This window comes from Esox lucius, chromosome 25, assembly GCF_011004845.1.
Source record: "Esox lucius isolate fEsoLuc1 chromosome 25, fEsoLuc1.pri, whole genome shotgun sequence".
NCBI lineage: Eukaryota > Metazoa > Chordata > Actinopteri > Esociformes > Esocidae > Esox > Esox lucius.
The window spans coordinates 20,986,179-20,999,917 of NC_047593.1; the positions used below are offsets into that span (position 1 = coordinate 20,986,179).

Consider the following 13,739-nt stretch of genomic DNA (forward strand, 5'->3'; position numbering starts at 1 on the left):
TGTTCTGCTGAATGATGCAACGTAGATACAGATGCCTGATCCCTGCCGTGGAATACTGGTCATACAGCCCCAACCCTTTATGCTCCTTATCGCTATTATAAATGTACTTATTAACTAACTTATAAATGTTACTATTATAAACCTACTTATTAACTAACCTGTAAATGTTTCTATTATAAGCATACTTATTAATTAACTTATTAATGTAACTTCTAAACTACCATCACAACTAGAATGGTAGCGATTGATCTTTCATACTCAGTGGTATGAGGTCATAAACACCTCCTAACCCCTACTAAATTTGAAATCTGAAGCATGTGATAAAACAAATTGAGTAGATCAACCTTTTGACAGACTAACAAACAAGTTCCGCAAGGTACAATATCCTCTATGATTGCCAGCAAACAAAACACCCTCCCAGAAGACATACAGTCACTTTGAGCATCATTGATCATTTGAGTGGACTACATATCACAGCTCCTGTCAGACGTCTACGGATAACAATCATTCCCAAGTAAGAAACTGCTAAGGTGAGTTTCATGGTGTTGGTGGCTCATTTATATTAAAATGTTTCTGGCCTACTTTTTTATCGGGATGCAAACTGCAAATACAATATCCAGTGTTCCTAAGAACTGTTTTGTAAGTAAACACTGTTTATACAGGAAACCCAATCATTTTTTATTCAGAATTGGCTTTTGCCCATTTCAATGTGCTCTGAAAAAGATTTGAGCCAATTATTGACATTATTGGTCAGAAGTCCAATTTGTGGGGAAGATCAGAATATTTCTGCCTTCATAAATGGACCAATGGACAGAAAGGCATCTCAAAACGGTATTTCTTTAAGCAATTGGGTGGTATGTGTAAAAATGATTGGTGAATAACATCAGGTTTCTGTCTGGTGACCACTAGATCAGTACTGAACAACCTGTTTCTGGGTTGGTGACCACTAGATCAGTACTGAACAACCTGTTTCTGGGTTGGTGACCACTAGATCTGTACTGAACAACCTGTTTCTGGGTTGGTGACCACTAGATCAGTACTGAACAACCTGTTTCTGGGTTGGTGACCACTAGATCAGTACTGAACAACCTGTTTCTGGGTTGGTGACCAATAGATATGTACTGAACAACCTGTTTCAGTCTGATGACCACTAGAACTGTACTGAACAACCTGTTTCAGTCTGATGACCACTAGAACTGTACTGAACAACCTGTTTCAGTCTGATGACCACTAGATCTGTACTGAACAACCTGTTTCACTCTGATGACCGATACACTGTGACAGTGGCTTCAGAAAGTATTCACACTCCTTCAGTTTCTTTATGTTTTAAGGGAAAAACACAGCTGTTTGTGTCTATTTGTGGACTCAAAAACGATAGATCACAGAATGCATCTTATCTCAGTTTAGAGTGATTAATGGTATGTATCCTTATGTACATGAGATATCAGTTTTTCAATAAATTGGCACAAATTCCTAAAAACACATTTCCCCTTTGTCATTATGAGGCTTTGTGTGAAGATTGGAGATATATTTTTTTCTTTTTAATCATAATTTAAATCCAGGAGTCTGAATACTTTCTGAAGGCACATTATGCGTTTTTTTCTAGCCAATGAGAACAGACATTATGGCTTGTCTAGCTAATGTGACAAAGACTAAAAGAAAGATTTCTTGGTGACCGAGTCTTAGACACTTCCTCAGACTTCCATTTCTTATATGGGATTTATTTTATAATTAAAGAACAAGTTAATGGTCCTTCCACTCGATGGTTTAATATTGTTTGTGTTTTTAACACATTCCCTTGCTGTACAAGGTAAACAGTGGCTGTTAGAGAGGTGAAAGAACCGATTGGAATCAATTCCTGGTGTTATTATAACAATTCAAAATCCAGTATGAAAACTCTATTATCCAATAGCATGATTCCAAATCAATACAAAATATGAAAATCTTGTGCACACACACACACAGATAGAGAGACATGTGGTTGCCCCAGAGGTTTTTTGGCTTACTATAATGTAGCTACTGAAGGTTGTAGCCATCTAGGTTATTGTATATCCTGACCCAAAAAGCAGGCATGGATGCAGACTTTGAAAATCCACCAGAAACAGTTGCAATATTACCGTAAAGAGTTTTATTTTAGGCTTACTATAATTTAGACACTGAAGGTTATAGCCAGCAAGGTTTTTGTCTATCTGGAACAAACCCTAATGCATACTTTGTCTTGACTCTGAGAATATACTAATGTGGGACCTATAGTTGACAGGTCCGCTTCTCTAACCTCTATGCTTTTTAACAAGGTACAGTCAGTCACTCACTCACCCACACAGTCAGTCAGTAAGTCACTCACCCACACAGTCAGTCAGTCAGTCACTCACTCACCCACACAGTCAGTCAGTCAGTCACTCACTCACCCACACAGTCAGTCAGTAAGTCACTCACCCACACAGTTAGTCAGTCAGTCACTCACTCACCCACACAGTCAGTCAGTAAGTCACTCACCCACACAGTTAGTCAGTCAGTCAGTCAGTCAGTCAGTGAGAGACCTTCACTCTTCTAGGCCGGCTCTGCTTACGTGGTCCGGCAAAAACAGCTGGACTCCATGGTTAAAGTACTACGGATGTGGATTTGACATATATCGCCATCTAGTGGTCTAGTGGCCTAGTGGTGAACCTGATTCTCTTGACCAGCTTTATTAGTTCTTCTGACCGGGTACAGAACCAAACCATCTGTGTCACCATAGTTTGACATTAGATTTATGCCCAGACCATTGCACTGGCTACAGTTTTGAAAACAGAACACACAACTTGAGCCAATAAATTATGAGAAATTGTAACGCAGATAAAACCTGTAAAGTAACACTGCCTGACCTGAAAAATTTGGGTAGTTAAATAATATACAGCGGCACCCAGAATCCTGTTTTTCTATACTGTACATACACCTCTGAACACACACATGGCTAGCTATTGTTAAACAATGTTTGATTATAACACATTATAACACAACAAGGGGCTTGATTCTTGGTTTTGGACAGTTCTTTAATTCTGTAGGTGTCCTACCTGTTCTTTGTTTTTGGTGTCTAGCGTCAACTTCTGTAACTGTCTCTAAAACCTGTCAACAGCATAGTTAGGTGTGGCATTTAGATGCAAACAAAAATGTCAGTTGTGTCAATCTAAGCATCGTTCTTCCAGGGTTTGGGTCAGTTTTATTTCAGGGAAAATCACAATCTGAAGAGTAAGTGAAACACCATAATTGGACTATTACTGGAGATTATGGACCCCAACCCTACATTCAACCTCTCCTGGACATCATGGTTCTGTGATCTTGGATAATGTGTTACACATTACCACCAACAGGTTTAATGTGTTGCTATAAACTGGCTCATTATTAAAATTTAGATTTTGGTCATCTAGCAGAACTACTTAGAGGAGTAAGTATATTCTGTACACATTTGGTTCCTGGTCCCCAGTAGGATTCAAACCCACAACCCTGACATAACAAGCATAACAAGGTTTGAAAGTGCAGTGTTTATTGATGATTAGATGTGCATGTGTTTAATTTGTTTATCTCCACAGGATCTTACGAAGACATGGAGGAAATAAAACATCTAATGATTCTTGTCCTGGTAGCAGGTAATTAACATTATGTGTGTATGTGTGTGTGTGCGCCTCTGGTGTCAACGTGAACTAGCTTAACTATTTGCACATGAATTTTGAAGAACCACTTTTTACCACAATATGTAGTTGGGAAAGTCTTGGTTCTGTATCAGGATGGAGAAATAAAACTGATGACTGACAGGTGGATCTTGGTTCTGTATCAGGATGGTTAAATCACACTAATGACTGACAGGTGGATCTTGGTTCTGTATCAGGATGGTTAAATCACACTAATGACTGACAGTTGGATCTTGGTTCTGTATCAGGATGGTGAAATAAGACTGATGACTGACAGTTGGATCTTGGTTCTGTATCAGGATGGTGAAATAAGACTGATGACTGACAGGTGGATCTTGGTTCTGTATCAGGATGGTGAAATTAGACTGATGACTGACAGGTGGATCTTGGTTCTGTATCAGGATGGTGAAATTAGACTGATGACTGACCGGTGGATCTTGGTTCTGTATCAGGATGGTGAAATTAGACTGATGACTGACAGGTGGATCTTGGTTCTGTATCAGGATGGTGAAATTAGACCGATGACTGACAGGTGGATCTTGGTTCTGTATCTATGTATGATGGATATAGATTTTAATGGACTGGAATGTATTCTGGTCTGAACATTTCATAAATCATTTTCTAACAGGACTATTGGGGAACACACACCCTTATACACACACACACACACAGACACACACACAGTTCAGGACGTTTTTTTATCACATTTCTCTACATATACCAAGAACCGCTTTTCCAAAAAAAGTTGGGACGCTGCATATTTTGGGCCCTCCTCTGTGTTTCATTAGGAAAACAACCAATCAACATACAACATACATTTTGTGTACCGTCTTCTGTAACTGAAGTACCACAACATAAAGGGGAGGACTGGTCATCTGGCAATGGGCCAGTATATTAAATAACTTCTGTTCCCAATCCACCCCTGCTAATACTCACAAATAAAATAACAGCACTCACATGAACAAAACATCTATAACTATATATTTTACACCATCACAACCGATAAAAATAAACTTCTGCACATAGAAATGTGACAATCCTATCAAATTGTACTAACATAATCTGTTGAACTATCGATTAAATATTTGATTCCAGGAACTTAATTTCCTACTGTTTCCATCCACAGCAACTTTAACCCCAACTGCCGCACCAGGCCAAAGCACATCACAGACCACCTCACCAACCACCACACCAGGCCAAAGCCCAGCGCAGACCACCTCACCAACCACCACACCAGGCCAAAGCACATCACAGACCACCTCACCAACCACCACACCAGGCCAAAGCCCAGCGCAGACCACCTCACCAACCACCACACCAGGCCAAAGCACATCACAGACCACCTCACCAACCACCACACCAGGCCAAAGCACAGCACAGACCACCTCACCAACCACCACACCAGGCCAAAGCACATCACAGACCACCTCACCAACCACCACACCAGGCCAAAGCACATCACAGACCACCTCACCAACCACCACACCAGGCCAAAGCACAGCACAGACCACCTCACCAACCACCACACCAGGCCAAAGCACATCACAGACCACCTCACCAACCACCACACCAGGCCAAAGCACATCACAGACCACCTCACCAACCACCACACCAGGCCAAAGTGCATCACAGACCACCTCAGCGACCGCCACACCAGGCCAAAGCGCAGCACTGACCAGCAGCCCCATCCTTCTGGCTCCAACAGTCAAACCTCCATCTCCTGGGGAAGGAGCCCTGGGTCTTCAGTTCAGTCTCAACCAGATATTCACTCCAGATCTCTCTGACCAGACATCATTAGGGTTCAAGAAACTGGCTGCCTCAGTAACATCAGAGGTTAGTTTTCATACACCCTAAAACAGCCAAGGACACCAGGGGACCCATTTATCAATCATTTATCAATAATCTCAGAGGTTGGTAAACACAACGTATAACTGAGTTGGGATCAATACTTTTTATTCCAGTCAATTCAGGAAGACCCTTGAAATGGCAATTATTTGTACAGTGGGGTTAACAAGTATTTGATCCACTGCTGATTTTGCAGGTTTTCCTACTTACAAAGCATGTAGAGGTCTGTAATTGTTATCATAGGTACACTTCAAATGTGAGAGACGGAATCTAAAACTAAAATCCTGAAAATCACATTGTATGATTTTTAAATAATTAATTTGCATTTTATTGCATGACATAATTATTTGATCACCTACCAACCAGTAAGAATTCTGGCTCTCACAGACCTGTTAGTTTTTCTTTCAAGAAGCCCTCCTGTTCTCCACTCATTACCTGTATTAACTGCACCTGTTTGAACTCATTACCTGTATGAAAGACACGTGTCCACACACTCAATGAAACAGACTCCAACCTCTCCACAATGGCCAAGACCAGAGAGCTGTGTAAAGACATCAGGGATAAAATTGTAGACCTGCACAAGGCTGGGATGGGCTACAGGACAATAGGCAAGCAGCTTGGTGAGAAGGCAACAACTGTTGGCGCAATTATTAGAAAATGGAAGAAGCTCAAGATAACGGTCAATATCCCTCGGTCTGGGGCTCCATGCAAGATCTCACCTTGTGGGGCATCAATGATCATGAGGAAGGTGAGGGATCAGCCCAGAACTACATGGCAGGACCTGGTCAATGACTTGAAGAGAGCTGGGACCACAGTCTCAAAGAAAACCATTAGTAACACACTACGCCATTATGGATTAAAATCCTGCAGCACACGCAAGGTCCCCCTGCTCAAGCCAGCGCATGTCCAGGCCCTTCTGAAGTTTGCCAATGACCATCTGGATGATCCAGAGGAGGAATGGGAGAAGGTTATGTGGTCAGATGAGACAAAAATGTAGCATTTTTGGTCTAAACTCCACTCGCCGTATTTGGAGGAAGAAGAAGGATGAGTACAACCCCAAGAACACCATCCCAACCGTGAAGCATGGAGGTGGAAACATCATTCTTGCTTTTCTGCAAAGGGGACAGGACGACTGCACCGTATTGAGGGGAGGATGGATGGGGCCATGTATCGCGAGATCTTGGCCAACAACCTCCTTCCCTCAGTAAGATCATTGAAGATGGGTCGTGGCTGGGTCTTCCAGCATGACAACGACCCGAAACACACAGCCAGGGCAACTAAGGAGTGGCTCCGTAAAAAGTGTCTCAAGGTCCTGGAGTGGCCTAGCCAGTCTCCAGACCTGAACCCAATAGAAAATCTTTGGAGGGAGCTGAAAGTCCCTATTGCCCAGCGACAGCCCCGAAACCTGAAAGATCTTAATCACTCACAGTTGCAGTGTACTTATGATAAAATGACAGACCTCTACATGCTTTGTAAGTGGGAAAACCTGCAAAATCGGCAGTGTATCAAATACTTGTTAACCCCACTGTATTGTCAATCAATGAGGAAACTGTAAAACAATTAGTAGAAACATCTTACAGTAACTTTTTGAATTGCCTGCTTGAATTGACATGGAATAGTCCCAAATCCTGATATAAATCACCCCAGAGAGACTGATATGAGTGGCATCTTGATGTCAGATTCAGGAACTCCAAACTTTTATTCAGTCAGGCGACTGCACTTTGACAAATACCCAGTACTGTTGACATTGTGTAAGCCTGATATTTGCATGAATAGATTGGACTCACCACCCAAGCAGTCCTGCTAGAATGTCTGCTAGGGTATCTGCTGAGAATGACAAGTGAAACTCTTTCGTCATTAAGCGTTTTATGTGACATATGGTCAACTTTGCTCATTGTATAGTAATCTTTCAATCCAATTCAGGTGAACAACGTTTACAGAAGGAAATTTGCATCATTCCTTCGTTCTCTTGTCAAGTCATTCAGGTAATGTATTAATTATTTAAATGTCATACTCCCCTCCTCAATATTTTGATATCCAGTTGTATCTAACACTCAGTATCATCAAAGCAACTCCCAAAGGTTCAGGAGAGCAAAGGATTCTGGGATGCCTGCCTCTTAGGCATCGGTCAAACCATTCTGCCTTACCCTATTACACATCAGTCAGGCAGATCAGTGTTTGACGTCACACTCATTTGACAGACAATCCAAGTTAGCTGGTAGGTAGATGACCTGTCTGAGGGGGTCGCTAGAGCACAATGAGTCAAGACAATCTGTGCTGACACTACCCAGACCCTGGGAAAAGCTTTTTCATTATGGATGGCCTCATCCCAGACACATGTAACCTTTGACTGTGGAGGACGGCTTCAGCATTAGACTTCTGCGCCACCTGGGAGGCTGAATTTTTTTATTCTGTACATACACTGTATGGTCAAAAGAATGTGGACACACCTACTTATTATTGAGTTCAGGTGTTTCAGCCACGAGTTTAGGTGTTTCAGCAACATCAGCACAAGAACTGTGCGTCGGGGAGCATCGCACAATGGGTTTCCATGGTTGAGCAGCTTTACGCAAGCCTCGCATCAACAAGTGCAATACCATGCGTTGGCTGGAGTGGTTCAAAGCAAGACGCCACTGGACTCTGGACAAGTGGAAACGTGTTCTCTGGAGTAATGAATCATGCTTTTCATTAACTGGCAGTTTCATGGACAAATCTGGGTGTGGCGGATGCCAGGAAAACGCTACCTACCGGAATGCATAGTGCCTACTGTAAAGTGATGTGGAGGAGGTGTAATGGTCTGGGGCTGTGTTTCAGGGTTTGGGTTAGTCCCCTTAGTTCCAGTGAAGGGTCATCTTAATGCGATAGGATACAACGTTAACAGATAACAGTTGGGTGCTTCCAACTTTGTGGCAACAGTTTGGGGAAGGCCCTTTCCAGTTGCAGCATGACGTAAAGACATGGTTCGACAAGGTTTGTGTGGAGAAACTTGAGTGGCCTGCACAGAGCCCTGACCTTAACCCCACTGAACACCTTTGGGATAAATTGGAACAGCAATTGCAAGCCAGGCCTTCTCATCCAACATCAGTGCCTGACCTCACAAATGCTCTTTTGCCTGAATGGGCACAAATTCCCACAGAGATACTCGAAAATCTTATGGAAAGTGCCCATGGTTTTTGGAATCGAATGTCCAACAAACTCATATAGGTGTGATGGTCGGGTGTCCACATACTTTGGCCATATAGTATATTTAATGATCATTCAGTGACTAAATTATAGCAATGTTCCACTTCTGTTTATATGGTTGTGTATTGTCTATTTCACATTGTAAAGTCAAATGTATTGATAAGGATCTCAGAAGGTTTTCAATTTTCTTTTCACCTGTCTAGGAGTGGATCTGTAGTGACTGAAATGACTCTGGTTTTTGCCAACCAAACATTGGTTCCCAGCACAGACGTGGCACTGGCAGCTTTTAGCAACAGTACCACCAATCTGACTATTGTACCAGGCAGCATCAATGTTGGTATGTATTGACCATCTAGGATGGATTGGCGATATGGCATTTCAGGCTGGTCATTTTTGTTTTGCCCTGTCGGAATGTCTAAATTGTTATTTTTTCAATGCAAAATGGGAACTCAAGGAGAATAAATGGGCCAGTGTGTTAGAAAAACCAGAAACGATTGTTGGTCAATGTCCGCCCTTGTTTACAGTCTTTATAAGATCACAATTCTTTACGAGCTACATTTGAGTAAATATATTTTTTAAAGCAATTTGACTTTCGTCAATTACTGAACCACATCGCTGTTTTCTCACATTTTCACAAGAGAAAGCAAAATTGTTTAATGTGCCTGTCTCAAATTTCTAAGAATACATTATGTATTTCTGTCTGATTCAGAATAAGCTGTTTTAACTAAGCTATGATAACTAGGTCTAATACAAAATTCCTTTCAAAACCAGACAATAATACTATGTTAGATAATATTTGGCCATCTGGCAATTGGCTGGTGTGTTAGAAAAATGCCAGAGATGATGTCTAGTCCTGGTCCGTCCCTGCCACTGTCTAGAAATGGAATAACACATCAACATATCAGCCCCTTCACATGTTTCAATGCTACAAACAGAAAATTACAAAATGTAACAATCTTGTCATATAATTTATTAACCTTTCCATCAACAGCACCTGACAACACAACTGCTGCTCCAAATGCCAGTTCAACTGCTGCTCCACATGCCACTTCAAATGCTGCTCTAAATGTTAGTTCAACTGCTGCTCCAAATGTTAGTTCAACTGCTGCTCCACATGCCAATTCAACTGCTGCTCCAAATGCCAATTCAACCACTGCTCCTGCACCAAGTGACCCTCCATCTCCCAGCGAAGGATCTCTGAGTCTTCAGTTCAGTCTAAACCAGAACTTCACATCAGATCTCGCTGACCAGAATTCTCAAGGGTTCAAAACTCTGGCTACAAAAGTGGTTTCAGAGGTTAGTAATGAGATCAGCATTCCAGTCAATTCGGAAAGAAATGGAATTTGGTTTTATCATCTTTGTGAACAGACTGTCTGAAATAAATTATAAATGTCCCCAACCCTGATATACCCCCCCCCCCCCCCCCCAATTGTCCTTAACATTTTGTGAGACTGGAATTGTAATATAATGGTAAAGTTTTGTAATTGTTTGGTATCTTTCAATGTAGGTGAACAAGGTTTATTCAAAAACATTTGCATCGTTCCTTCGTTCCCTTGTCGAGTCATTCAGGTAAGTGCAGGAATTACTTTATATTTCTTTGCTATTTAATATTTTTACTGACAATTCCCCTTTTTATCCCCTCCCCAAATTTACAATATCCAATTGTACCTACAACCCTGTCTGGTGGAAGGAACTACAGTACCTATGATCTAAGGAGACTAGAAGATGTAGATATGTCTTCCGCATAGGCATCCCCATGTCACTGCTTTGGTACATTATGTACAGAGGAAGTCATTCAGTTCTGAATATGTAAAGTCACGCCGACTCGACAGAGCTTAGTACTGTCTTGAGGGTGCAATGAGCCAAGAAAATCCCTCCTGTCGATGCCACCCTCCACACTGGGCGGAGCTTGGCCAATATGCATTGCCTTATTGTAGTTCCCAGCCACACGTAAGCCACATACAGAGTCATGGCATGCACCTTGAGGGTGGTGGAGTGCTTTAGCAATACAGAGAAGCACGTTATACTGCTGCACCATCTCAGAACCTGCATTCATGAACTCTGGCTGGCATTAACCTTTTTATTTTACTTAATGAAGTTAATTATTATAAATGTCTGTCTTTCTCCTGGGTAGAGCCTTATTGCTAAACGTTATACGTTATATATACACTATCTTCTTGCAATTAAAACCAAAGTCGTCATCTAAAATTAGAAATGGTTCTCAGTTGACTTGCCTGGTTAAACAACAGGTAATTATATAGGAGTTACATAATGGTAACATATGAAAGTGTCCTTAATATCTACAGAAATAGTGGAATAGTGCTGTTTCACTTTCACTCACTTATTATTTTGGGTGTATAAAAAAACACTTCTTGCAAACTGTTTCACTAAATATATAAGTATCTTTGTTGGGATTAAACGTGTTGTTACTGTAAATGTGCACGAGGTGGGAGCAAATGAGGAACATCCCCTTTAAAAAAACATTTCTAAAAGTTGCCATTTCTGTGTTTTTAGGAGCGGTTCTGTAGTGACCAGAGTGGTTCTGGTCTTCACCAACACGTCTTCGGCACCCAGCATAGCAGATGTCCAGGCAGCTTCCAGTTCCATCGCGCTGGACATTTTACCAAACAGCACCATTGTCTGTAAGTATTCACTAATACAATTTGGACGGGTGGGTTAGCCAGATAATGGTGGATTTGTGCGGCGGGCTAATGTGTCGCATCGGCTTCATATTCATCTTTTAATCTGGTTTCATATGCCTTGAGTGTACAGCAAAACGGTTGACATTACCGTCCTAACGGTGGTTGTCCAACAGGCAACGTGGCTAGGCCTCCAATTCATTTTAAATTGAGTCACATGATTGTGTGCGCAGGGCAGTTTGGGATACCAAGCAGTGCAAAGCAAGCGTTGGAGGCGCTGAAAAATAGAGCCACAAGCTATATTATGCAAATGTGAGATTAATTTTGCTTGCCGGCGGTGGGCAACAGCCAATCAGAAAAGGCATGTCTGGTACATTTTCCACTGGTTCCCTTTACAAAAGTTCCTACCGTACAATCTTTCCTATAGCAACATGGACAAAAAATGTATCATTCGTATTATTGGTCAGGAATACTAGCAGTTGCTATATCTCCTATAGAGCAATTTCGATTTTCATTAATCCAATTATCGGCTATCCTACCTGTGTGGATTGACATCATACTACTACTATGTATCGGTACTAGCTAGCTAGCTACAGGAAGTAGTAATTGTGAACTCCGGTGAACTCCCGGCATGGCTAAACCCTACAAATAGTGTAAACACCCACAAGCGTCTAGCGATGAGCAAGACGGACAGATGGACACCCAGTAATACGCGTTTTAAAGATGAAATTCGGCTACCAAAATGTTGCCTCCAATGAATTGTCAATGGAGTCATGTGACAATGTGGAGCTGGCGTGAGAGGCACAGGAAAATAGAGCTCCCCTCTATAATACGCAAATTTGAGAGAAATGTCACTAGCTGGTGTTGGGAGATAACCAATCAGAAAAGGTGTGTCTGTTCCTCTTTTCCATTGTATTGCTGTGAAAACTACCATAGCCTACGATATTGCTATTCTACAACCAACACGGATGAAAAATGTATAATTGCGGTGTCCGGATTTCCAGAACAAGTGGCGAGATGTTTGGTTGGACCAATAGCCCGATGAAACAGGGTGTCCTGCCTCACAATCCAGGGTCCGACCATAGCCAGTACTTAGTCAACCTCCTTGGTAAGCTGAAAATAAGCCTGGGAACTGGCATCGTCAAGGCGGAGCTCCTGTCCAAGCCTATTGCACTACCTGTGGACTGCTCGGGACTGGAGAATATGGTGAAACCAACAGGAACGGTGCTGCTGGCACAATCCTCTACTAAAGTAAAGCAGCAGTGCAAACGCAACAAGCCTTTTATTTGGTATATTTAATAGCTAGTTAATATAATAAGTTGTCACAAACACAAACACTACACTAGCTACTGTACTAGTGCTCTGTAGCTAATTTCCTGGTCTATTTTGAATTTGAATCATTGTTCATTTTGTTAATTGTCATTAACCTCATTATCCCTTAACCTTACCTGTGCTCAAAAAAGTGGAATGACATCATAATACTGCTACCTACATGAGCTAATTAAAGTAACTTCCTTCTTTGTTCAGAAAACCAAAATTTTTTTCGGAACAAACAAACAAACACCCCCACAAGCGCCCAGCGAACAGTGAAATAAGTGAAGGCACGAGAAAATGCTAAACATATTATGGATAAGGGCCGCCCGGCATTAATTCATCTGCAAATGCGCCGCCTTGCCCCAGATAGCTGCTTATTGGCATATCTGCTATGGTGTTTGTTTTTCGGCGGGGGAGGGCTGTGTTGACATCTCTTGGTGAACTTTTTTTAATTCAACATGAAACTAACCAAAATCTCGAACATTTTTCTCAAACACACGTTATCATGAGCACTACGCTAGCAGTCAACATGTCTCTGTGCTGCTTCCATTTAAAACAAACAAACTCAATGCTAAATAAATACAACAAAAACAATTTAAAACAGTGCTAATTTATTAAACTCACCTGAGACACCAACAATCTCTGCCACCAACTTCCAAGCAATATTACACTTTTCCCCCTCTATAACGTTTCACATGGACCAAATATTTAACTTACTAGTGTAGTACAGCAAAGGACCAACAAGGAAGACCGTCTCTTGTTTATGAAAGACTCAACATCCATTGGATAAACTTGCGTTACCCAGATTAATTTGCATAATATTGACCGTGGCCCAACTTCTGAACGCGCCTGAACAGCTCAAACGGGTTCCCGAGATGCTTTGCGCAAACGTCAACGATGCCATGACGCTATTCATAGAAAATATGTTGTATCCGTCCGATGCGGCGAGCGCGCTGGAACAGTGTACGTGCACCGTTACGGAGAGCGCTCCTCCGTAATGTGTTGGTGACAACCTGGCAATGGGTAAATGCTCTTTGCAATGCATATTCCTTTGACAGTCTGATACTTCGGCGAGCAATGTGTAGTTTTA

At 41.8% G+C, this 13,739-nt stretch overlaps 1 protein-coding gene and 1 long non-coding RNA gene across 4 annotated transcripts in view; both read left to right on the top strand.

Annotated features, from left to right (window-relative positions):
- The first annotated feature begins 445 nt into the window (after positions 1-445).
- Positions 446-5,036, top strand: LOC117594100. The gene is made up of 3 exons (XR_004575475.1): positions 446-530; positions 3,570-3,626; positions 4,795-5,036. It is a non-coding gene; the product is annotated as an uncharacterized LOC117594100 (long non-coding RNA).
- Positions 5,037-5,254: 218 nt separating this feature from the next.
- Positions 5,255-13,739, top strand: part of LOC105008934 (mucin-1) — a 101,493-nt gene continuing 93,008 nt past the window's right edge. For all 3 annotated transcript variants that reach the window (XM_034290996.1, XM_034290998.1, XM_034290997.1), the window contains exons 1-4: positions 5,255-5,501; positions 7,437-7,498; positions 8,900-9,033; positions 9,688-9,992. In XM_034290996.1, coding sequence (XP_034146887.1) covers positions 8,922-9,033; positions 9,688-9,992 — 417 coding nt within the window. In that variant the 5' untranslated portion in view covers positions 5,255-5,501; positions 7,437-7,498; positions 8,900-8,921. The remainder of the gene's footprint in view (positions 5,502-7,436; positions 7,499-8,899; positions 9,034-9,687; positions 9,993-13,739) is intronic.